Raw genomic sequence first — 21314 nt, 5'->3', positions numbered from 1 at the left:
TTCTTTAGAAAAGTAAAGATCAGATTTTGAGAAATGTTTGTGTCTTAGAGGCCATGTATGTTTCCTAATCATTTCTTTTTTTTTCTTCAGAACATTTTGAATCTTCCTTTAGGTTAAATGTGGGATTTTTTTTTTAGAATTGTTTCTGGAAATATCTCTCCATATATTTATGGAAGTACTTATCTTTATTTTATTTTAAACATGCTTATCATTAAAATATTAAAAACAAAAAACAACAACAAAAAACCCCTTAACATAAATGTATTTTGTTCTTTAGCTGAGCTGTTAATGTTTCAAAGCTGTTTTACATACTAGATGTTTCTGAATTAGGGATTCACATAATAACGAATTCTGCTTATTTCTGTTCTCCACAAACGTTTGTTATATGAGCTTAAAATAAGACTACAGCTGACTTGTGTAACACACATTAGCCGTGTGTTTAGTTTAAGTGCACGTCTGCGTCTCTTGTTTCTGATCAGCCTGAACGATTTGCATGCTGCACAGCAGCCATCTTCTTTTATACTTTATTAAATATCTGTCAATTATAAATATCAAGGTTTTACATTAATGTCAAGATAGTACATCAAAAATTCATGGAATATGTGACTTTTTCCAAGGGTATTTAATACTTAATGCATTTGTGTCATTTTTCTTTCCAGAGATATTGACAGGTTTTATTAAGTGTTTGTTAGGGAGATTTCATTTTTATCAAGGGACTATAAAGAGAAGCTGCATGCTAAATCAATTTTTTTAAGCTGGAATATTGTTCATTTTTTCATCTTCAAACACTTATAATCCATAGGTTTTATTTAAATTTCTTCTTGGTTATTTTTGTTTTATGTGAGTGATAGTTCAAGACAGAACTTTAATAAGGATCAAATATGCTGACTGTAGTGGTTTTTAATTTCCTTAAGCATAGCTAGCAGACCCATGCAATATGGTAAATTCTTCAAAATGTCATACTTACATATTTAGCAATATTGCTCCTTTTTATTGAAGCCAAACAAACAATTTTAGATATTAATCTTTCCCAAACATAGTGATTATTTTGTACGAGGTACAATATTACTGTCTCACAAGGAATGCCTCCTTTTGATGGAAAAGGAAATGGGAAGGGTGCTTCGCTGGGTTGCCTGGGTTGGCAGAAAGAAAACCAGAATCCTCTGTTGCAAGTAGGCTCTTTAGGGTTCCAAGTCCGATTATGAGCTACAGCAGTTGTTCATTTTTCCAACTTCAAATATTTATTATGCTCAAGAAAGTAAAAATATCAATCACTTAAGAAGTTTGCAGAAGATCAGTGGCTAGTTTCTAACCCTGCATTTATTGGGGGGTTTGGGTTGTGGGGAGTTCATGCTTGGGCAGACCCACCGTCCGCTCCTATCGGGCCGGTGCCGGCGGAGCCCTGCCTGTCATCTCTCCGACAGTGGCCAAAGCTCTTTGGGGACCCTCCTCACCCATTCCGTGTGCAGCTGTGTCTTAGAAATCATAGTTACAATTGGATTTGGACACTAAAATCAATTGGCCACAAAGAGTAAGTTTTCTGTTTTAATCTTACATTTTTATTTTTGAAGTATAGGCTAGGAATGTCTTCTGTTGGAAAAGGCTGTTGTGCTCAACAAAAACCCTTTTGGGAGTTCACTCTGTGAAATGAGGAATGTTCATTTATCCTCTCTATAAGGTGTGAGCTTAAATACGTTCATCTAAGAACATTTTAGCAACTTTCAAATAACCTCAGATTAATATTATAATTTTTGGAAAATGTATTTTTAAACCATAACTTGATCTTCAACAGAGAAAAGGGTGGTTGTTTTTTAAAATAAAATCATTCTTTCTAGAGCTTAAGTGAAATTTGTTTGGAATAGATATTTGTCTTATCCTTGTTCATTTTCTCAAAATAAGTAAAAACATTTATTTTCACAGTGAAATATTTTTTTTACATACAAATCATTTCCAGTATTTGAATTTTTCAAAATCCTTTTAAAACTATTATATAAGGATTTTGAGACGTAGGATAGAATTTGTTTTAGAAACCAAATTTTACTTGAGTAAAGCTGAAGCAGTAGCCATTTTTGATAAACCCGGTTTGAAGTTGCTGCAGAGGCCTTGCCCTGGGAAATAATTCAAGAACTCCGCGACTATAACCTACTCTCCTCTAGTGCCAGTAGGTGGCGATAGTGTTCCAGTAGTGAGAGCCTTGTTGAAATGAAAGTTATTTCCTTTCTCCAGTGTCACATTTTGCTGTTAAGTGCATGTGTCAATGGCAGAATAGCTTTTTATACCAGAGTTACATACAGTGGGCACACCCTGTTTTTTAAAGAAGATAAGAACAACCATTTCTAACAGATTCTGCAAATATTATATAACGATACAGCCAAAATAATCTTCAAAATTAATCTGAAGAATGCATTTACACATTTTTTTCTTGCCTTTTTTTTTTTTTTCCTCTTTTACAACTTCATCAGGACTGTGAGCATGAACGTATATGTTGGGTAAGAAATATGTATGATTAGTAGAAAGGGAAACATTTTGGAGAGTTAATTTTCCACCTCTTTGGTCCCGGAGATCACACATGTTTTGAATAGTGTTACAGGGTCCCAGGCTCAAGATATCTGAGGATTGGAAGATTCTTCTTCAAGTCATTTTGACATTCAGCATTCCAATAATGCTGATAACTGTGAACTTTTCTGCTATTTAATAAGTCAGACTTTTTTGTTGGGAGTGTCAAATTTTTAGTACTTGTGGGGTTTAGCATTGGAATTTACCAACTTTCAAAATACTGTAGAAAATTCTACAGTTTAAATGAATTAAAATACTTAAAAATAACAAAAACAACACTTTTCTCCTAGCACATGAAAACAGACGGGATGTGCAAAGTTCCTAGTTGATCAGATAATTTGAAATTTCATTTTATTTTAAGTGAAAAGAAATTTTAGCAATGGAATTCCCTTTCTTTACAGTTTCTCAGTTTTTCTGTGGTACTTCTGTGATCAAATTGGTTTTGGAGGGAGGTGGTTCTTATATGCCGATTTGCACTTTTGTAAGGAAAAACCCGAACGCTGTTGCGGTTAAGTTTAATAATTAAGTGGAAAACATCTTTAGGACTCTTACAAGCGAGAAGCTGCAATCCCTCGGGACTCTCACCTCCTGGCTGTATTGCCCGTGCTCTTGGTTCCCCCCAGCCCCCATGGGATTTCCTGATCTTTCTGTAGCAGCTGGAAAATGTCCTTGGGCAATATGTTATTTTATATGTTGACCTAAAATATATCTCCTTTAATTTCATTTTTGTTGTCACAGATATACATTTTTAAAATTATGTGAATATATTTTTACATTTTGACTTTTCTTCCAAAGGGTTAAAACTGGGCTAAAGACTGGAGGGGAGAGGCGGGCACCTGGGAGCTAACACCCATTGGCAGCCTTTTGTAATACATAATTTGCCTAAAATTGCGCGCTGAGCACAAGCCTTTGTTTTCTAATTGATTTACGGTTTGAGCCACTTTTACCTCATCCCCTACTGTCCTGCACTCGGTGCCAGCGAGTACATTACAGTGAGCGATGATAAATTACAGTGCACTTGTGATGCCAGTGCGTCAAGAGTAAAAACTGCATGCTACACGGAGCTTCGTGCGTTAACAGTGGTGCAGAGACAGCCACAGCAGAATTTCATTTGTGTCTCAGAAATAACCATTTGTTCATTTGATCACTTACTGCAATCTGTCTATCAGACTGTAATTGAAACTGAAGATTAAAATTATACTGTTAGAGCTTTTAATTTCTTAATTGAGACAAAGTTTTTAAGTGCTTAAAAGGTGTGAGGGGAGGACGTTGTGAGGAGAGAATATGAAACGTATAACATTTTTTCATACGTGTGAAGTTTGGGATATTTTTACCAAATGTTCTTTTTGTCCAGAAAAAATAGTAGTAAAATTTACATATGCTGATCTCTGTTTTATCTTTATCTTGTTTGTTTTATAATCCTATTTTATATCTTGGTTTATCTTATTTATTTTATAATCTCATAAAACTGTACTTCTTTGGATTTTCTGCACTTGATCCACATTTGCCGTGTACAGTATGATTCATTTGCACACAGCAAGTTGATTCCCATCAAGTGATTTAAGTAAGAGGTGAATGAAAGAACCTTCAATTTATTAGAGTGCCTTTAATTGTTCCTTTTATTGATACAAGAAGAGATTTGAAATCTATTCCGAAGGCCTATGTGGCACATCATGGCATGGGGTGTAAGGAAAGGCCAGGACGGACACCTGGCCTTGGAGGCTCTGCTTCTGTTTAGATCAAATGCTCACAGTGTGGGTGTGCCTGCCTTTGGTAAAGTCAGTCCACCTTAAATTTTATTTTGCACGGTGTCTGTGGGTGCTAGTATCGAAATATGAAGAAGCAGATTTATGGCGGCTGCTGGGCACAACAAATTAAGTTGACAGTGATGTATGAGAGCATAATAGCACGATGATCCCTCAGTAGCGCGGCTGGACGCCTCCTGCTTCATTTGGCTCTTGTTAGGATCTGTTAGGCAGCTAAATAATGAAATTCTGCTGACTGATTTCTGTTTTCCCTTTTTCTCTTTTCACCTCTGCTTTCTAAAACTTCTAATTCCCAGACCCATCCTCATGCCAACAAACTGCCCTTGAAGGATTCTTTCACTTATGAGGACTACAGGTTGGTGCGGAGTGTGTGTGTGTGTGTGTGTGTGTGTTGGGGGTGGTTTCTAAGTGAATGTGGGGTATTGGAAATGAGGGAAATGCTTCAGTAAGAGGTGACCTGCTGTGACCATTTAAAGCATCAAAACAGATAGTCTTTCAGAAGTTATAATGAACAGCTTGGATAAGTATCGGCATTTTAATAGCCATGTAGAAATTGCCATTAACCTGCAGTGGTAGGGGATTAGTTGAGGTAGCCAAATGCTGCTTAAGACTAACATTAGTGTTGGGTGGTCCTGAGGATATTTTTTTCTTATTTAAGAAAGACTCCGTTAGTGTAAAATGGGGATTTTTTTTTTTAAAGAAAAGATTTAATTCACTGCACAATGCAATAAAAAATCACATTTTACATTTCATACAATTCTTAGAGGATTCTGATCAGAAAGCAGTTTTATCATTTGCTTCTCATTGAGGCTTAATGTAGGTGCAGAGTCAGCATTTGGGGGAAAGAGGGTAGAGTTGGTGTGGGGAAGGAGGTTTTGTGGATCACGAAGCCTCCCTGGAAAGGTCCCTGAGACCTGTGCACAGACTGCCTTCCCGACTCCTCCCTGTGAACAAACGGCTTCCCTTAATCTCTTGCCCTGCACTTCCTCCGGCTCTCCTTGTCCGTCCGTTTCCACTCATCCCCTAAAGCTCAGATTTAGTTGTAAATGATGGTGAAAGCCAAACATTACCTTTGGTACTTAGGAAAAGGCTTTTAAAATTTGTGAGAGGTCAGCCGAACCTAAATTTCTGATCGGGTTGTTCTCACTGCAGTTGGCTTTTAAATGCTCCATCCTTAAATCACCTTTTTTCTCATCATTATAGGTGGGCAGTCTCTTCTGTTATGACTCGACAAAACCAAATTCCCACAGAGGACGGTTCCCGGGTGACCCTGGCTCTGATTCCTTTGTGGGACATGTGTAATCACACCAACGGCCTGGTAAGCGTCTCCTTCCTCTGTGCTGTGTTTGGTCCGGGAGGCTGTTGTTGCTGATTTTCCAAGTGGACATTCCCCACCATCATGGGCTTCCCTCCGCCTGCCTTCAAAAGGAACAGAAAGGGCCACTCCTCCCCACCGCCCACAAATAGAAGCTGGTGTTTTTCTTTCACTGTGTTAATACTGAAAACTGAGAATTGAATCTTATACCATTTTCAAAAACCGCAGTGAACTACATTTATTTGCTAAGCCATAATTCCAGCCTAAACATTCATTTTCTTATCTTACTGTACCACAGACTAAACCAAAGTTTCTTTTTCTTATTCTTTTAAAAATACTCATTTATTGAAAAAAATCACCTTTCTCATTTCCCTTTTGTGTTCTTTTTTTTTTCCCCTCTCTCTCCCTTTGCTGACTCTCTGTTTCCCGTTATGTACTTTTCTGTGATTCTTTCCTATCCCTTGTCCCTTCCTTGATAGGCTGACAAATCCCTGGCTGTGTTTACTAACCTGCTTTTGTTCAGGAGCCGATGCTCACTTTCCCTGGCGTGGAGGGGTGGGGAGGAAGGGGGGCTGTACCTTTGCCTCCTGGCCCTCGGACGGGGGAGTCAGTTGGCGTCATCGGACATGGGAAGCACTGGGTAGATTTATTATTACTGTAAAGTGCAGCTAGCACAGGGGGACGGATGGTCTCTCTGTTTCTCAGCATTCTTGGGATTCCAAGCAGCAGCATAGGCTGAAGCACTCTCTGTGCTGAGGTGGTTGTCTGAGAAAGATTTCCCGATGTTAATAGGTAGAAATATGATAAATTTAAGATTATTTTGAAATTTTAGACATTATTCTACTAGCATACTGGTTGGTTAGTTTTTTGTTCATCCTTCCTTAATGTCAGCTTTCTTTGTTATTATTAGCAGTGTTATAAATAGACTAAAGAAATGCTGTAAATGATTATTTCACATCTAATTCCACAAAATGGCCAGAACACATGTAATGTGTGCCAGACACTTAAGATAGAATATTCTAGTGCTAATTTGGGAAGGTCTAGCAACAAGTAAGCTCTTGAATCTTAAACATATTTAAATTTTGCCATAATTTAGATATGTTTAATTTAATTAGCAATACTAAGAAATAGTAGCATGTTTTATAAATTGTTTTCATTAATGAATATAATTTTGTATTTTTTGTGTTTTTTCCTTCAAAGATATTTTAACCTGATCATAAGCTTGAACTTTTAAAAATTTTCAAATAGCTTTTAATATATGACTGTAGTATTTTTTCTTTTTGGACTAGATCGTTGGCTCCCAAACTTGATTGATCTTTAGGGTTTATTTTCTTATTTCTAAAAATTTTTTTTAAAAGTACATGCTTTACTTTAAACAAACAGAAAGACTTGACCAACACAGAAGCCTCTGGAGTAAGAGGAGAGGTCTCTTTCCCAGCGCCCCACGGTGTACTTGATGCCCCAGGTCACTCTGGTCTGTGGCTTTGTTCAAGTCTCTCCCGTCCTTTCGCTGTGCATTGGCACTGTCACACACTCGCGTACATGCTGGGTTTTGTTTTGCTTCCATGTAAATGGAATAAAATGATCCACCGTTTTCTTCCCTCAAAGTAAAAAAAAAAAAAAAAAGTTAGTTTATCTGGAAATAAACATAATGAATCGATGACAATGAATGCTGTATCTGCCCTAATACTATTCAAATAGTTTTTAAGTTACCACAGTCCTGGCAAAAACATTGCTAACCTTTTAGAAGGCTTGTTCAAGATACTGATACTTTTTCTGATAATGGTTATTTTCTTTTTTTTCTTTTTTTCTTTTTCTTTTTTTTTTTTGAGACAGAGTCACACCTTGTTGCCTGGGCTAGAGAGTGCCGTGGTGGGCTAGAGTGCCGTGGCATCAGCCTAGCTCACAGCAACCTCAAACTCCTGGGCTCAAGCAATCCTGCTGCCTCAGCCTCCCAAGTAGCTGGTTCTACAGGCATGCGCCACCATGCCTGGCTAATTTTTTCTATATATGTTTTTAGTTGTCCAGATAATTTCTTTCTATTTTTTTTTTTTTTTTTTTTTAGTAGAGATAGGGTCTTGCTCTTGCTCAGACTGGTCTCGAACTCCTGAGCTCAAACGATCCGCCCGCCTCGGCCTCCCAGAGTTATAGGTGTGACAGTTACAGAGTTACAGTTACAGAGTGACAGTTACAGTTACAGAGCTAGGATTACAGGTGTGAGCCACCACGCCCGGCCAATAATGATTATTTTTCCTGCATACTTTACACCTTTGTTGAACCATTTCCCATTTTAATTATAAGACTTTGTAGGAAATTTACTGTGGTAGAATTTTAAGAAATTCTCTTCTTTAACACTATAAAGTTGTATATTATACATATTAATAATCTATTTTTTAAAATAGGGTACTTGAAATCAAGGCTCAGCTTTTCAGACAAGAGATTTTCTTTTTTGTGTGCGTCTATCCTGACGATCATTTTCTTACTGTCAGTCTATCCCGACTGTCACTGCGGGAGTAGGTGGAAATTTGTAACCCAGCAACACTGTCTGCTTCTAACCATGTCCCAAAAACCTGATTATGGCAGTAGAAACCAAAGAATCAAGTTAGTATCAGTAATGACAAACCAGTAACAGCGAGGAAGTACAGGAGAAAATAAAGGCTGGTTGCACACCTTACCAGAGATCCTGGTGAATGTACACTGCTCTCCTAGCCGGCTGGAGAAACATGTAGGAAAGGTTAAATAACATGTCTTTATGTCCCGCACGATTTGTCCAAAATTATTATAACATCAGCAGCAGGTTTTCTTTCTTGAGGTTGTTAAGTTTATTTGAGAAGGATCCCTCTAAGTGGTTTGTAGACAGCAGTTAGTTAGTTCCAGTTCATACAGTGTGCTGGAGTAATCAGCCCTTGCATTTGGATATGCAGCTCTACCAGCCAGGATGAAAGGGCAGCTGAGAATTCAGGCAGAATTGAGAGAAGCTGTTTCTGAGTTGCTTTCTTTCCATTTGTGTATTGAAGAAAAATAGAAAACATTTAGATTTAGATGAGTCTTAGTCTCAAAGTAAAAGCCTGAGTTTTTACAGTAGTGGCCAAGGCCCCTACACAGCCTGTCCCTGTGACCCCCGGCCACAGGTCGGACTAGCCTCGGGTTCTTGACTGTGGCTCAGGCACCAGCACATGCCCACTTCGGGCCCTTTGTGCTTGCTGTCACCTCTGCCTGAGACGCCGGGTCCTCAGCCATTCCCAGGACGCACAGACTCCAGCAAGGCTATACCTCCCGGCCACAAACCCCACTTCCCACCTGTTGGGTTTCCCTCCTTTGTCCATATCCTGCGTTTTACCTATTTATTTTTGTATATTGTTGGTTCACCTCCTTCCCCATTAAAATGGAAGTTCCATGAAGGCACGGTGAATGTCTTTGTCTATTTTGTTCATTGCCATATCCCAGTGCCTGGTATTTTTTGAATGAATTCATGAATGGTGAATAAATGAACGTGAAAACCCATGCCTAGGAAAGAAGACCAGAGAGAAGTAAACCAAAATGTTGACATGATTGTGAACTTTTTGTCTTTGTTTTTTTAAATATCTTCCAAATTTTATATGATGAGCCTATATTACTTTATCTCCACCCCCTGCCAAAGAAAGCAGTATGATAGGTACTTGCAGAAGGTTTGAAAAATGTGAAAAAGGAGGAAATTTAAATGATCTATAATCCTCACTCAGTTTACATCTTGAAGGGGTGTGTGTGTGTCATGGTCTTCCTCCTATATTACTTTTGTCATATAAATTAAACTAGAAGACACCTGTGGACCCGGCCGGCCAAGTGTGTTACAGAGGCCAGCACAGGTGCGAGTGGGGAGGTGTACCCCGCGCAGGCCGTGGCCCCGCTCCCTGGTGTGCGCCGGTGCCGCCTGCTTGTGCCCCTTCCCAGCATTGCCAGCAAACTCCAGCCAGCCAGGCCCAGGCCCCTGCCCGTCGCCAGGCACACTTGCAGCTCCTGCGGGGCTGTTCTCAACTCCACGTGTGCTCTTCTGTTCTTCTTTCTTTTCCTATGTCTGTCCCCCACTAGATGTCCCTATGGGTGGGGACTGAGGCTTTTCACCCTGTTTTCCAAGTGCCTGGCTTGGGGCCTGGCATAGAATGGGCACCTACTAAATATCTGTAGAAGGGAAGTCAGCTGAGGGCGGGAGAAGCAGCATGTGGAGGGACCCCAGCCCCTCTCCTTCCAGCCTGGGCTTTGAGTCGGTACTGGTCAGTGGCCGCAGATTCCTGGCTGTGGGTGGCAATTTCCAGGGGCTCCTGCCAGGGCCCTTGCCGAGCAGTGGGGTCCCAGCAGCCCAGGAAGGCCTCTGTGGTTGCCTGTGCTGGCCTTCTTTTCTGAATAACAGTCGGGCATCCCCAGGGAGAGCAGAGGCTGAGAATGCAGGCTCTGGACCGCTTTGCTCCCAGGCAAGGGAGGGGCTAGGTCTGTGGTTCCTTGCATTTTGATGAATCTTTGACACCACCAAGTTATACACTCAGCCTCAAAACATTATGCCCCTTGCTGAGGAAGGGCTGCAGGAGGGGACAGGGACTAAGCCTGTTTGTGGGCACAGGAAGCTATTTCTTAAGCCTTGCTGTTCACTGAGGTTACTGAGAGTGGGAGATACCTGTAAAATATCCATAAACACCTGTGATCCTTTCTCCATCATCTCCCTAATTTCCCTCCTCCTCCCCCTCACTGCCGTCCTTCCTGGTTACGCTACTGGTGGGGGCCCTGTGTAACACGCCACCAACGCCCGGGAGTGCCTGGACTTTCCCTTCTGGGCAATTTCTTATTCCATACTTTGTTACTAAGGTGATGTTTTGGGGTCAGATGTTGGGCAGGAACTTCATGGAGCTGATTTTAATTCAAATAAACTGTTTAAAATATTCTGTGAATGAAAATGTTCTAGAATCCTTGGCCTCATTTACTTCTCATTGCTGCATACTGCTCATTGGTCTTTGCAGGTCAGAAGTATGAAGGCTTCTAGATATATGGTTAATAAACAATTGGTTCTAAAGATTGGTGTTACGTGGCCTTCCCTCCCAAAATAGCATTCCCTAGACTGAAGAGGAATCTTCTTTTGAATCCAAGATGTTGATACCTTTATTAGCAAGTAGCACTTGTATCTGTCTCTCTTCAGTCTTTGCCCAGGATAAACGAGTAGGTCAAAAAGTAATCGATGAGTGTGAACAGACAGTCTAAGAGCTTGGGGGGCTACTCCGAGGGACAGAACTCTGAGAAGGAGCTTTTTATATAAACTGGGGACCTGTTCTTTCCCCTGGGGGTTCATGCATCAAGTTAACGTTGTAGAAGGCAATGCCAGGTGTTAGGTACTGTGTGCTAAGCACTGGGGACACGGAGATTAACCGGGAGCTCTTGATCTCCAGCTCTGACGGGCCGGGAGGCAGGACCACAGATAACATGACTCTAGGCTGGAGAGAGTGAGGGCAGGACGAGCGTGGCTTCACAGAGAAGCCAGGCCTTGGCTGAGTCTCGCTGGCATACCAGGAGTAGAAGGTGGTCCCAGGCAAGAGGGCACTGGAACGGTGCCTGGTATGGCAGGTGAGTGGCAGTTCCTGAGGCCGAAGGGAAATGCGGGCCTCCTCTTAATTTGGCCTTGCTCAGGAACTTGGATTTTATTCTGAAGGCAGAGTAGAGTCATAGAAAGATTTTAAACAGGAGAGTGACATTGTACAATTAGCAATGCAGGAAGGACGGTACTGGATTCTGAGTCCAGGCTTAAAAAATTGGAAGGTTTTTGCAAATAATAAGCTAGGCAACAAAGAATAAGGACTGTAGCAGAGGAATGAGGAGGAAAGAAATAATCCAAAAATATTAAGAAGATAAAATGCTGCCCAGTTGTGGTGTGCTGAGACCATGGTATTGGCTGACCCTCACTAAGACAGGAGAGCTTAGGAGGAGACGCAGACTTAGGGTATAGTTAGAGGATTTCCTGTATTTATTTTAATGGGCTTAGAAACTCTCACGTTATATCTCTCAGCAGAGAAAGAGGGAATAAGAAATGACTAAGTTATTTTGTTTTGCTTTTGCTTGCCTGAAAGTTTCGATTTCTCTAATATCAGAGTAAAAATATATATATATATATACATAAAATTCAGAAATAGAGCTTTTCTTTTCCCCTGATTGTCCAGTGGAAAACCCACTTTGGTTTCTTAGTGGCCAAACATTAGGTAAAGGTAATACTTGCACCTAAATGAGAGTTCTCCAGAGATCCTGCTTCCTCCAGATCACCAGTGAATAGAGGCTGTCTAGAGACAGGGCATTGCCTGGGAGCTGTAGCCTGGGGCTCAGTGCTGCGGGGGAGGGCTCAAAGGTGATAAGTGATTATGTTTGGTTGAGACCAGCATGTGACAATCGGCACAATGTATTTTCCTAGCAGTACTTCCTTCATTTCTGGCAAGTAGCTTTCCATAAGAATCTCTGGTATAACTAGAATTAATCAAAATACTCAAGCAGTTCTTTGCTCAATTTTATAAAGCATGTACTTTTGAGTACCCTTGGATACCTTTTATCCTCAATTGCCAAAAACACTTCGTGATCTAGTGACACGTAGACGTGTCTGCTGCATCATGACTTTGTCCTTTCTCCTGTGGCTAGATCACCACTGGTTACAACCTGGAGGACGACCGCTGTGAGTGTGTTGCTCTGCAGGATTTTCGGGCTGGAGAGCAGGTAGGTTTCATACAGGATCTTGCAGAATGTGGACTGGCCATTGGGCATGGAAGTAATACTGCACTATAATTTTAAAAAGGTATTTAACTTTGGAAGAAAAATTTGGGATTCTTATTTAGGATTGTTTGTTTTCTGGAACATATCTTGAGACCTAAAGCTGTAATACACATATTGTGCTTTGAATTGTTCTTTGGGTGCACAAAGGAAACGATTTAAGTGCAGTTATTTGCACAATTGACCAAATATTTGTAACACTCTTAACTGAAAATAAACTCTGTGTTAATGATACTAAAATAATTTTTTTAATTTCATAAACCATATTGCTTTTATTTCTTTTTCTGTTGATTGGAACTTTCTTATAAAGAAAGTATTTAAGTGTCAAAACCATAAGGGAATCAGGAATCTTAAGATCTGTTGTCTTGTACTTTCACTTTAATCTGTGATTTTTTTTTTTTAAATCTAATGATTTGGGTGGGAGCAGGGTTAAGCCTTTCATAATATGCATTTATAAATACCTGCATTCTACCTATCAGTCTTCCACCTAAGCAGATAATACAGAAACAGAATTGATACAGACTATTGACATTCCAGTTAAGATAAAATGAAAAATATTAGTCTAACAAAGTACTTACTGATCTGGTCTTTCTTCAGAAAAGTTCCTAAACTCTCCTGCTAGGTTTGGAATTAATTGCCACAGAATCTAGAAATAAATTTCTGACAGACATTGCTTTAAAAGAAAAGTCTCTCCTATAGTAAAAGGGGAGGAAGAACATGGTGAATTTTAAAGTGTGAATAAAGTAATAAGCCTTCTGTCCCTTGGAAAACAAAGAGGGCTGTAAGAGAGGCCGAGGGACCCCGGGGATCTGGGATCCTTTGTGTCTAGTGAAGGCCTCGGTGAGTGCTCTCCTTGGTGGCCTCCCCTCTGCCACGTGATGGTAGAAGTGGGTGCTCAGCATCACTGCATCGCAGACAGTTTGGGAAGCTGGGAAAGTTGCACACCTTCACCTTCGAAACACCTGATTTATCAAATAGGTGCACAGTTACTTTAAGCTATTTAATGGGAAGCAGCATTAAACATAGGAGAACTAATCCTTTGCCTTGCTCTGTATTGAGAATGCATGCTAAGTTTGTTTTATGTCCTTTTATTTTTTCTTTACTGCATCTCAGATTTACATTTTTTATGGCACTCGGTCAAATGCAGAGTTTGTGATCCACAGTGGTTTTTTCTTTGACAATAACTCACACGACAGAGTGAAAATAAAGCTCGGAGTGAGTAAAAGTGACAGGCTCTACGCCATGAAGGCCGAGGTCTTGGCTCGAGCTGGCATCCCCACGTACGTAGAAAAACTTGAAATATTTCCAGTTGCATGGTGTTTACTTGGTGTGTTAATAAAACTTCTCTACAGTAGCTTGTCTTAATCCCTTTATCCCTGCTACACAGCAAATTTAAACCATGGTGATGCTTGGTGATTTACCAGCGGTTTCAGATAAACAGAATTATGTCATTGGGAGCATTTGCAGTCAGTTCTAGGGGAGATGGCCTGAAATCCTCATTAAGTTAAATAAGTGCTTTGGTGTCATTAATGTCTTTCACCTTGAAAAGGTTAATGACCTGGATCAATTTGTTTCATTTAATTCTTTGCCACCATTAGTTTCTATAATGAAGTCATGATCCTCAGTGATTTCAAGAATTTCAAGTTAAATTCTTTAAGATTTTCTTGCATTTGTGGTGTAAAATGATAAAGAAGACAGGATTTAAGATTTATTAGTTCTCCAGGGAATGGAGGAACCGTTCTTAATGAAAATGGATTATCTAGACCCTTTTTTTTTATTGAGCTTATCAATATTTGATTAATGATTAAAGTGTGAACTCAACATAAATTATTATTAACATTTTTTAGGAACCATAAATATGTTTAATTCTCTGAACATGTTGTGTGCAACCTAAGATTCTTGCTGTTAGACTATAAGGAAAGCTGGCTGGCGGAGGTGGGCCACCAAGGCATGGCCGTCCGGTCCTGCAGCCCCTGACTGCTGCGTTGTGCGCGGACTGACAGTTGTGCATTCGTAGTTCAGATGAGGAGTCGGAATGACTCGCTCTAGCTCAGCTCTCCTTGAGGACGGCTCCCCGTGCGGTAGATTTAAGGGCTTCCCTTTGGAGCCAGTGGGTAACTGCTGCGGGGTGACTGATCTTGCTTCCTGCTTTTGTCAGTTCCAGCGTTTTTGCGTTGCATTTCACGGAGCCACCCATCTCTGCCCAGCTCCTGGCTTTTCTCCGCGTCTTCTGCATGACCGAAGGTAAATCACGTCAGGAAGAAAGGGATGTTGACTTTTTTCTTTTTAATTCATGGAAGTATAAAGCATAGGGATTCAGATTAAAGGTGAAATTGTTTAAAAGTAAAGCACTGTTGGGAAGCATTAAGGTGGCAATACTGAAGAAAGAAGAAATTGATCTGTTTTACCCTGGAAATGTTTTATTAAATCCTCAGTGTGTTGTTAATATTCATTTGTAACACACAAGTAATTCTCTACTGCATTAGAAAGAAACTTAAAGCATCTTGGATTATGTGAGTATATAAAAACTGTGTATTTGTAGATGGGAGTTTTTGATGTGCTTATTACCTAAGACTGACAAAGCATAATTTCACTCACAGGACACTAGTCTCTAACTTACTGGGGAAGTTCATGATCAGTTGACACTGATGTCATGTCGTCAGCAGGGGCGTATGTGGACCGTAGGACTTGGTTTGCTAACCAATTCTGCACTCTAACTCTGAAATTGCCAGCAAGCGTTTAGCGCCAGGCATCGTGTTAGAGTAGATAACATTGCAGACAGTCTGTGGAGAACACACAATGTTCTTGGCTACAGCCTTGTATTTCAGGCCCAGAAAGAGTTAAATACATGTATTGAGCATCTACTTTTATATTTGCTTAAGACAAGTCCTTTGGGGTTTCTTATACTGAGATTTGACCTCTTGTGGTTATGTTCTTATTTTCATCCTAAAAGGTACTCCTCCAAATTCCCTGGTCCTAGATTTCATTTTTAAGTGTGTGTGTGTGTTGGTGGTGATACTGTTATTATGGTAGAACAGATTGGGTAGGAATAAGTGAATGAATGTGTGAATGATCGACTGAGTGAACAGACCAGGTAAGTCTCCTCCTGGAAGGAAGCTGCCGAGCACTGGGGAGAGGGCAGGTGGTCAGAGCAGGCAGTTGTGGCCCGTGGCAGGGACGCTCTGCCCCTGCCGGCTATGCCTCTTCACGTCTGGATCCAGGGAGCTGTGCCGCGTGAGTCCAGGGCTCGACATCACACGGGAGGCAGAAGAAACTTAGTCCCAGACAGAATACAGAGAGGCAGCTTAGCCATCAGCCACAGAAAGTAGAGGAAGTGAGATATGGTCATTGTTCCTTATAAGGAACCGTATTGCTGTAACTTTACTGTCTTTCAAGTGGGAGCTTTTGGTGATTTTTGTACTTTGGTAATGGCTCATCAATTCAGTTTAATGAACACAAGTTAAGGGTTAACTGTGGGCTTTTTTCCCATATATATGTGTGTGTGTATTTCTTGATATATTACATGTATTCATATATAGATAGATCCAAAATCAAATGTCACAGTTCATGTTCTCAAAGAATTTATAATTAAGAGAGCTGAGGGTGATGATATTCCTAGAATTTGTGGAGCACTCACTATGTTCCAGGCACGATGCTAAATATGCTATATACTTAATTTTAATCTTACCAATATTGAGAGATAAGTATTTCCATTTTACTGATGTAGAAAGAAGATAAGTAACTTGGCCAAGGTCATTTAGCTAACAAGTAATGACCCTGGCATAGAACCCAGCTCTGTTAACAGGATCCATGGAAGATATTCCTAGCACTCTAGAGGTTTGGAGGAAACAGCATTTGAATTAGACCCTGGGGCACCATTAAGGTTTGGCTTTGGTGGGAGGAGGAGCAGGAGGAGGGGACAGCTATAAGGACATTCCCTGCAGAGGAGGAGCCAGGCTGAGGGGCAGAGGCCCTGGGTTCCGCACTCTCTGGGGTGACCAGACACAAGGCTGCCTGGGCCAGAATGGGGACGGGGCTGACTGAGGCACAGGGAGTAGCATCAGGGACCTGTTTGCTGGCAGGAAGCAGGGGAGGACACCTGCTCCAGAAGCACTTGGTTCCTCTCCCGTGTTCCAGGCAGGTCACGTTGCTACGTTGTCTTACTCCCCTTCTTTTAGGTTTTATTTCTCTAGGAATGTGAAATGAGTCCAGTTTCATGGTTATAAAGTAGCAGAGAGAAAGCTCTGCTACTCACCCCTCAGCTTTCATCATTGCGGAGTAAAACCTGGGCGGGTTGAGGAAGGAAATAGTAACCTTAGTGTTTGGGGCTTCTGGAAAGGAATTTGCAACCACTGAGGAAGATTTTATTTTAAAAAAAAAAATCTTCACTGCTTTATACAAAGAATATAAAATGAAGAATCAAAAATCTAACCTGAATTTTATCATGATCTTTACTAACAGTTAAATACAACGTAATAAACTTTTTTGAACATTAGATAACTTCTGTTTCCTTAAAAAAAAAAAAAAACTACTTGAATCCTTTTAAGTCCGTTGATTCTCCTTAGTTTCCCATTAGTCATAGGAAGACAATTTGTCATGTCAAGACAATTGATGTATTCTTTGAATTACTCTCACTAATACTAATAAAAGTTTGGTTTGCTGGCAGCAGAAGTTCTTCAATTTGAATTGTAAATAGTGACAGCTGTGGGGCATTTTGCTCTGAAAGAGCTACTGTCTCATAATGATATAAGAAGCGTGGGTATATTTCTTGAGCATGAATAGGATCGACATGTTTTGGTCTTTTGGAGATAATGTGAGATAAAATGGGAGATAAAGTGCTCAGAGCAGTTGCTTGGATTCTTTCCTCTTCTTAAATGTATTTGAAGGTGATCGAGATGTTCCCTTTGTGTTTATTTGTAATTCCTATTTAAGTTTCTGACAAGTGAAAGATACAGCCATATTTTTCATTACCTAAGGTTTTTATAGTTCATTTTCTTGCTTCAGTTTGTGGCTTACTCCTTGTAAGATGAGATAAATAGCTTTGCAGGTCAACTACTGGAGTAAGCGCTGATCAGGTTTAAGTGTAGAAGGATCACTGGATCGTTGTGACTGCTGTTTGTTTTCACTCTTTACGTTGTTCAGCTGGATGTCTTTTGACCCAGTTGACATGACTGAGCTCAGGGCTAGTGAAAAAGGTATTGTCAAAACAAAGGTTATGTGGCCCCATAGATGGTCTTTAAAAGAAATCTCGTAAAACTGTCTAGAGGCTCTCAGTGCCCCTCATAAAAACAGTGCAAAATGGAGTGCCGTGCCAAGGCCTAACCTGGACTCCAAATATAGGAGACCTCACCTCTTTCTCCTCCCCTGAAACCTAGCTCTGTCCCCACCTTGGAGAGTCCAGCGATGGCCTGGCTGATTGATCAGGGAGGGCTTTTAACCGTGGGAAAATGACACTGTTGGAAAAGATATTTGCTAAGGTGGATTGCTTGTTAAAATGAGAAGTGGCACAGTTTTTTCTTCCTAACAGATTGCTGTTTGTATTTTTTGTAGAAGAACTGAAAGAACATTTGCTAGGAGACAACGCTATTGATAGAATCTTCACCTTGGGCAACTCTGAATTTCCTGTTAGCTGGGACAATGAGGTCAGACTTTGGGCATTTCTTGAAGACAGAGCCTCACTCCTTTTAAAAACATATAAAACAACTATTGAGGTAATTAGATTGAATAAATGAGGATTTGTGTTTTGATGTGTTTTTAAAGATGTCTAATAAGAGATTTCTTCCTAAATGTAAATTATTGTAATTTTTTAGCAAAATAAATTGTATATTTGGCATGTTTCATTAAAATATTACTATTTTTATGTTTAACATGTTTATACTTAACCAAAAATATCATATTTAGGCATTGTTCATTAGAAGATACACTTTTTAAACTATTTAATACCTTTTTCTAATTTTAATTTATGTGATTCCACAAACATAATATTTCATTTGTGCCTTTAAAGTTCACCATTGAGCCACTAACTTCAAATAAGTCTTTCTCTGTCCCCCATTGGTATCATTCACCCAGTTGCTGCCCGGGGGGGCTACGGCAGTGCACAAGATAGAGGATGGCTTTAAAAATAAAGTTCTCTGTCCAATGTGGTAACACTGTTTGACTCAGGCTCTTTCTTGTTTTGTAACAGTTTTGTTGATGTATAAGTTACACACAATGAAATGCACACTTCCGCATTGCACGTTTGTATGTGTCTAGTCCTGCACCCACCTGCCCAGGCAAGTGTTAGAACCTTCCATCACCCCAGAAATTCCCTCATCCCCTGCCACAGCCGACCTGCCTTCTGTCTCTGTGGTTTTGATTTTGACTTCTTGTAATTAATGTTGCCCTTTTTTGTTTTCCAGGAAGATAAATCCGTCTTGAAAAACCATGACCTTTCTGTTCGTGCAACAATGGCCATCAAATTGCGCTTAGGTGAAAAAGAGATTTTGGAGAAAGCAGTGAAGAGTGCAGCTGTCAACCGGGAATTCTACCGCAAACAGATGGAGGAGAAAGCTCCGCTTCCCAAATACGAAGAGAGTAACCTTGGGCTGTTGGAGAGCAGCGTGGGGGACTCGAGGCTCCCCCTGGTCTTGAGAAACCTTGAGGAGGAGGCTGGAGTGCAGGAGGCCTTGAACATCAAAGAGGCCGTCAGCAAAGCCAAGGCTACAGAGAACGGGCTGGTAAATGGTGAGAACTCTATCCCCAACGGGAGCAGTTCCGAAAATGAAAATTTAAATCAAGAAGAAAGTAAAAGAGCAATTGAAGACGCCAAAGGATCTTCTTCAGACAGCACTGATGAAATTAAAAAGTAGCTCTGAGATGAAGCCTGAGCTGGTGGGAAATTCAGTTTAGCAAAAGTTCGTGGACAGTCCATTCACATCGCTGTGTTTCCTTGTTAACATTTTTCTTTCTGCAGAGAGGAAGATATGTTTTTGCTGCTTTATATAAAAATGATTTTTTTAAGTTATTTAAAAAATCTAGCTTCCCATTTTGATTAAGATTGCCATCTTACTTTTAGGGAAAACAAACTAGTTAACAAACAACAACAAAGGGGGAAGAGGTGCCTTTGGAAGATTTTGCAGACCCATTGTGGGCAAATGTATTTTCTTCCTGGGGAAGAATTCAGTTCCTCTATCAGCTGTGCTTTTGTGGGCCTGTCATCTTGACAGCCAGAATTAAGGCCTGCTCTGCCTCCTGCCAGCGCGAGTTGCTGGCGGGACTCTGGGTATTCAGCATGAAGGTGGAGAAACTGCACGGCGGAGAACAGGATGGAAGTTGGGAAACTTTAGCGTTTGGGCAAAATCTTTGGTTTTTCTCCTTATAAAAAAAACTCCCAGTACCAAAAGAAAAAGTAAGGTGGCAATCTTATTTTTAATAGTTTTAAATGTTGACGATAATCCTAATTACATAAATATATATATACACACACATATATATCTAGTGATTTCTAAAAATTTGTTTACTTTTTGTGTTCTGTTTTACTGTATTAAAAACTTGTCCTTTCTTCTGGAATCAAAGTAGGACATGCATCATCCTCCTAATTTTAAATGTTGGCTCTGATTTTAAAGTGGTGCATTTGATTTCCAGCGTTGGTAATGGAGAGTTTGCAAACACAGCGGCCCACAGCCTTACATGGTGGTGTTCAAAGTGAGGCAGCTCCCCAGCTTTTCTGGTTTTCACACCAAGCTAGAGATTTTCAAAGCTACACTTTTGAGTAAAACCCTTATTAAAAGGAAAAAATGATTAATATTTTTGTCTATTACTTTTTTTTTGGAATGGGGCAGGCCCTTTGAGTCGAGCTTTTATGCAAACCATCATCCTTATTCCTCAAGTATTGTTTGAACCCTGACTTGTGCTGGGGGCTTTGCCCACCTGGGCGCACAGAGAGGAACGAGAAAGCTGGGTGAGAGAGCCAGCCGTGGGGCCGAGAGGCCTGCAGTGGGGCCCCCTCACCCACCTGCCCACGAAGGCAGCAGGAACATGGGAAAAGGAGTACTTAGCTTTTAGGGGAAGTAAAAGGTTGGGACAGTTTCCTGGGGTCGGAGCAGGAACTGTCCCCAGAAAGCCACCAGTTTTCAGGTTAATGATTGCTAGTCTTCCTTAATCACAAATATTCACATTGTCTCTGATATCCTAACTATTAAATACACTGCTTATTTTGAAAATGCTATGTAACTATTCACCCAACCGGTTTGATAAACACTGCCGCCATATGGGTAGTCCGAAGGAGTTTCTCCTTGGAGAAGATGCTGCTCTGCAGATAGATTGCCTGATTCTCTCCTGATAGTTCAGATGAATAACTCCTGAAGACCTTGCCTTGAATTGCTGAGCAGGTTAGGTTTGCCTGCTACACTGGACACTCGTGGCAAGCTTCATCTCTGTGGGAGTTTGGGAATGTTAGTTGGTGTTGATGCCTGTAACTTTCCTAGGCCATTGGGTACGCAGTTTGAACTTACTTACGGATAAGAGGAAGCATGTGATTGCCAACTCTTATGTCAGCCTTATGCCTGAGATGCTTTACTACAAATATGGATAGCCTGTAAAACTTACCTATTAATTTCCAAAAGGCAAAAGTGCTGTGGCACTCAAGGAGTTTTCTACTCCAGCATAGGAGCCCCAGAGACTAGAACTTTCATGGCCATTTTGCCTATAGATACATTTTCTCATTGGATGAAAAGTTTTAAGCCTAATATTAAAAATGTCCATTTTTAAAAAAACATATACCGAGCTAAAATGTAAAATAGCATCAGGAGACAGGATAGTTTTCAAAATGTCACGTGGAAAAGGTTCACATTCCAATGCAGCTGGAGGAGACCGGACTGGACAGATGGGGTTCCAAGCTCCAGCCCTGGCGCCACCTATAATGGGTG

General features: G+C 40.5%; 1 protein-coding gene across 3 annotated transcripts in view; it reads left to right on the top strand.

Moving 5' to 3' along the window:
* SETD3 (SET domain containing 3, actin N3(tau)-histidine methyltransferase) overlaps positions 1–20191 on the top strand; it is a 77473-nt gene extending 57282 nt beyond the window's left edge. For 2 of the 3 annotated variants that reach the window (XM_069489629.1, XM_069489611.1), the window contains exons 7-13: positions 4619–4677; positions 5526–5640; positions 12280–12354; positions 13522–13688; positions 14567–14652; positions 17959–18119; positions 18807–20151. In XM_069489629.1, the coding sequence (XP_069345730.1) occupies positions 4619–4677; positions 5526–5640; positions 12280–12354; positions 13522–13688; positions 14567–14652; positions 17959–18119; positions 18807–19256 (1113 nt within the window). In that variant the 3' untranslated portion in view covers positions 19257–20151. Of the gene's footprint in view, positions 1–4618; positions 4678–5525; positions 5641–12279; positions 12355–13521; positions 13689–14566; positions 14653–17958; positions 18120–18806 lie in introns of all 3 variants that reach the window. The other variant, XM_069489620.1, reaches the window with a different exon arrangement.
* Positions 20192–21314: the final 1123 nt, after the last annotated feature.

The sequence above is a fragment of the Eulemur rufifrons genome, chromosome 2 (assembly GCF_041146395.1).
Source record: "Eulemur rufifrons isolate Redbay chromosome 2, OSU_ERuf_1, whole genome shotgun sequence".
In the NCBI taxonomy this organism is placed as follows: domain Eukaryota; kingdom Metazoa; phylum Chordata; class Mammalia; order Primates; family Lemuridae; genus Eulemur; species Eulemur rufifrons.
The sequence above is the reverse complement of the archived record's forward strand: the minus strand, read 5'-3'. Positions and strand labels throughout refer to the sequence as shown.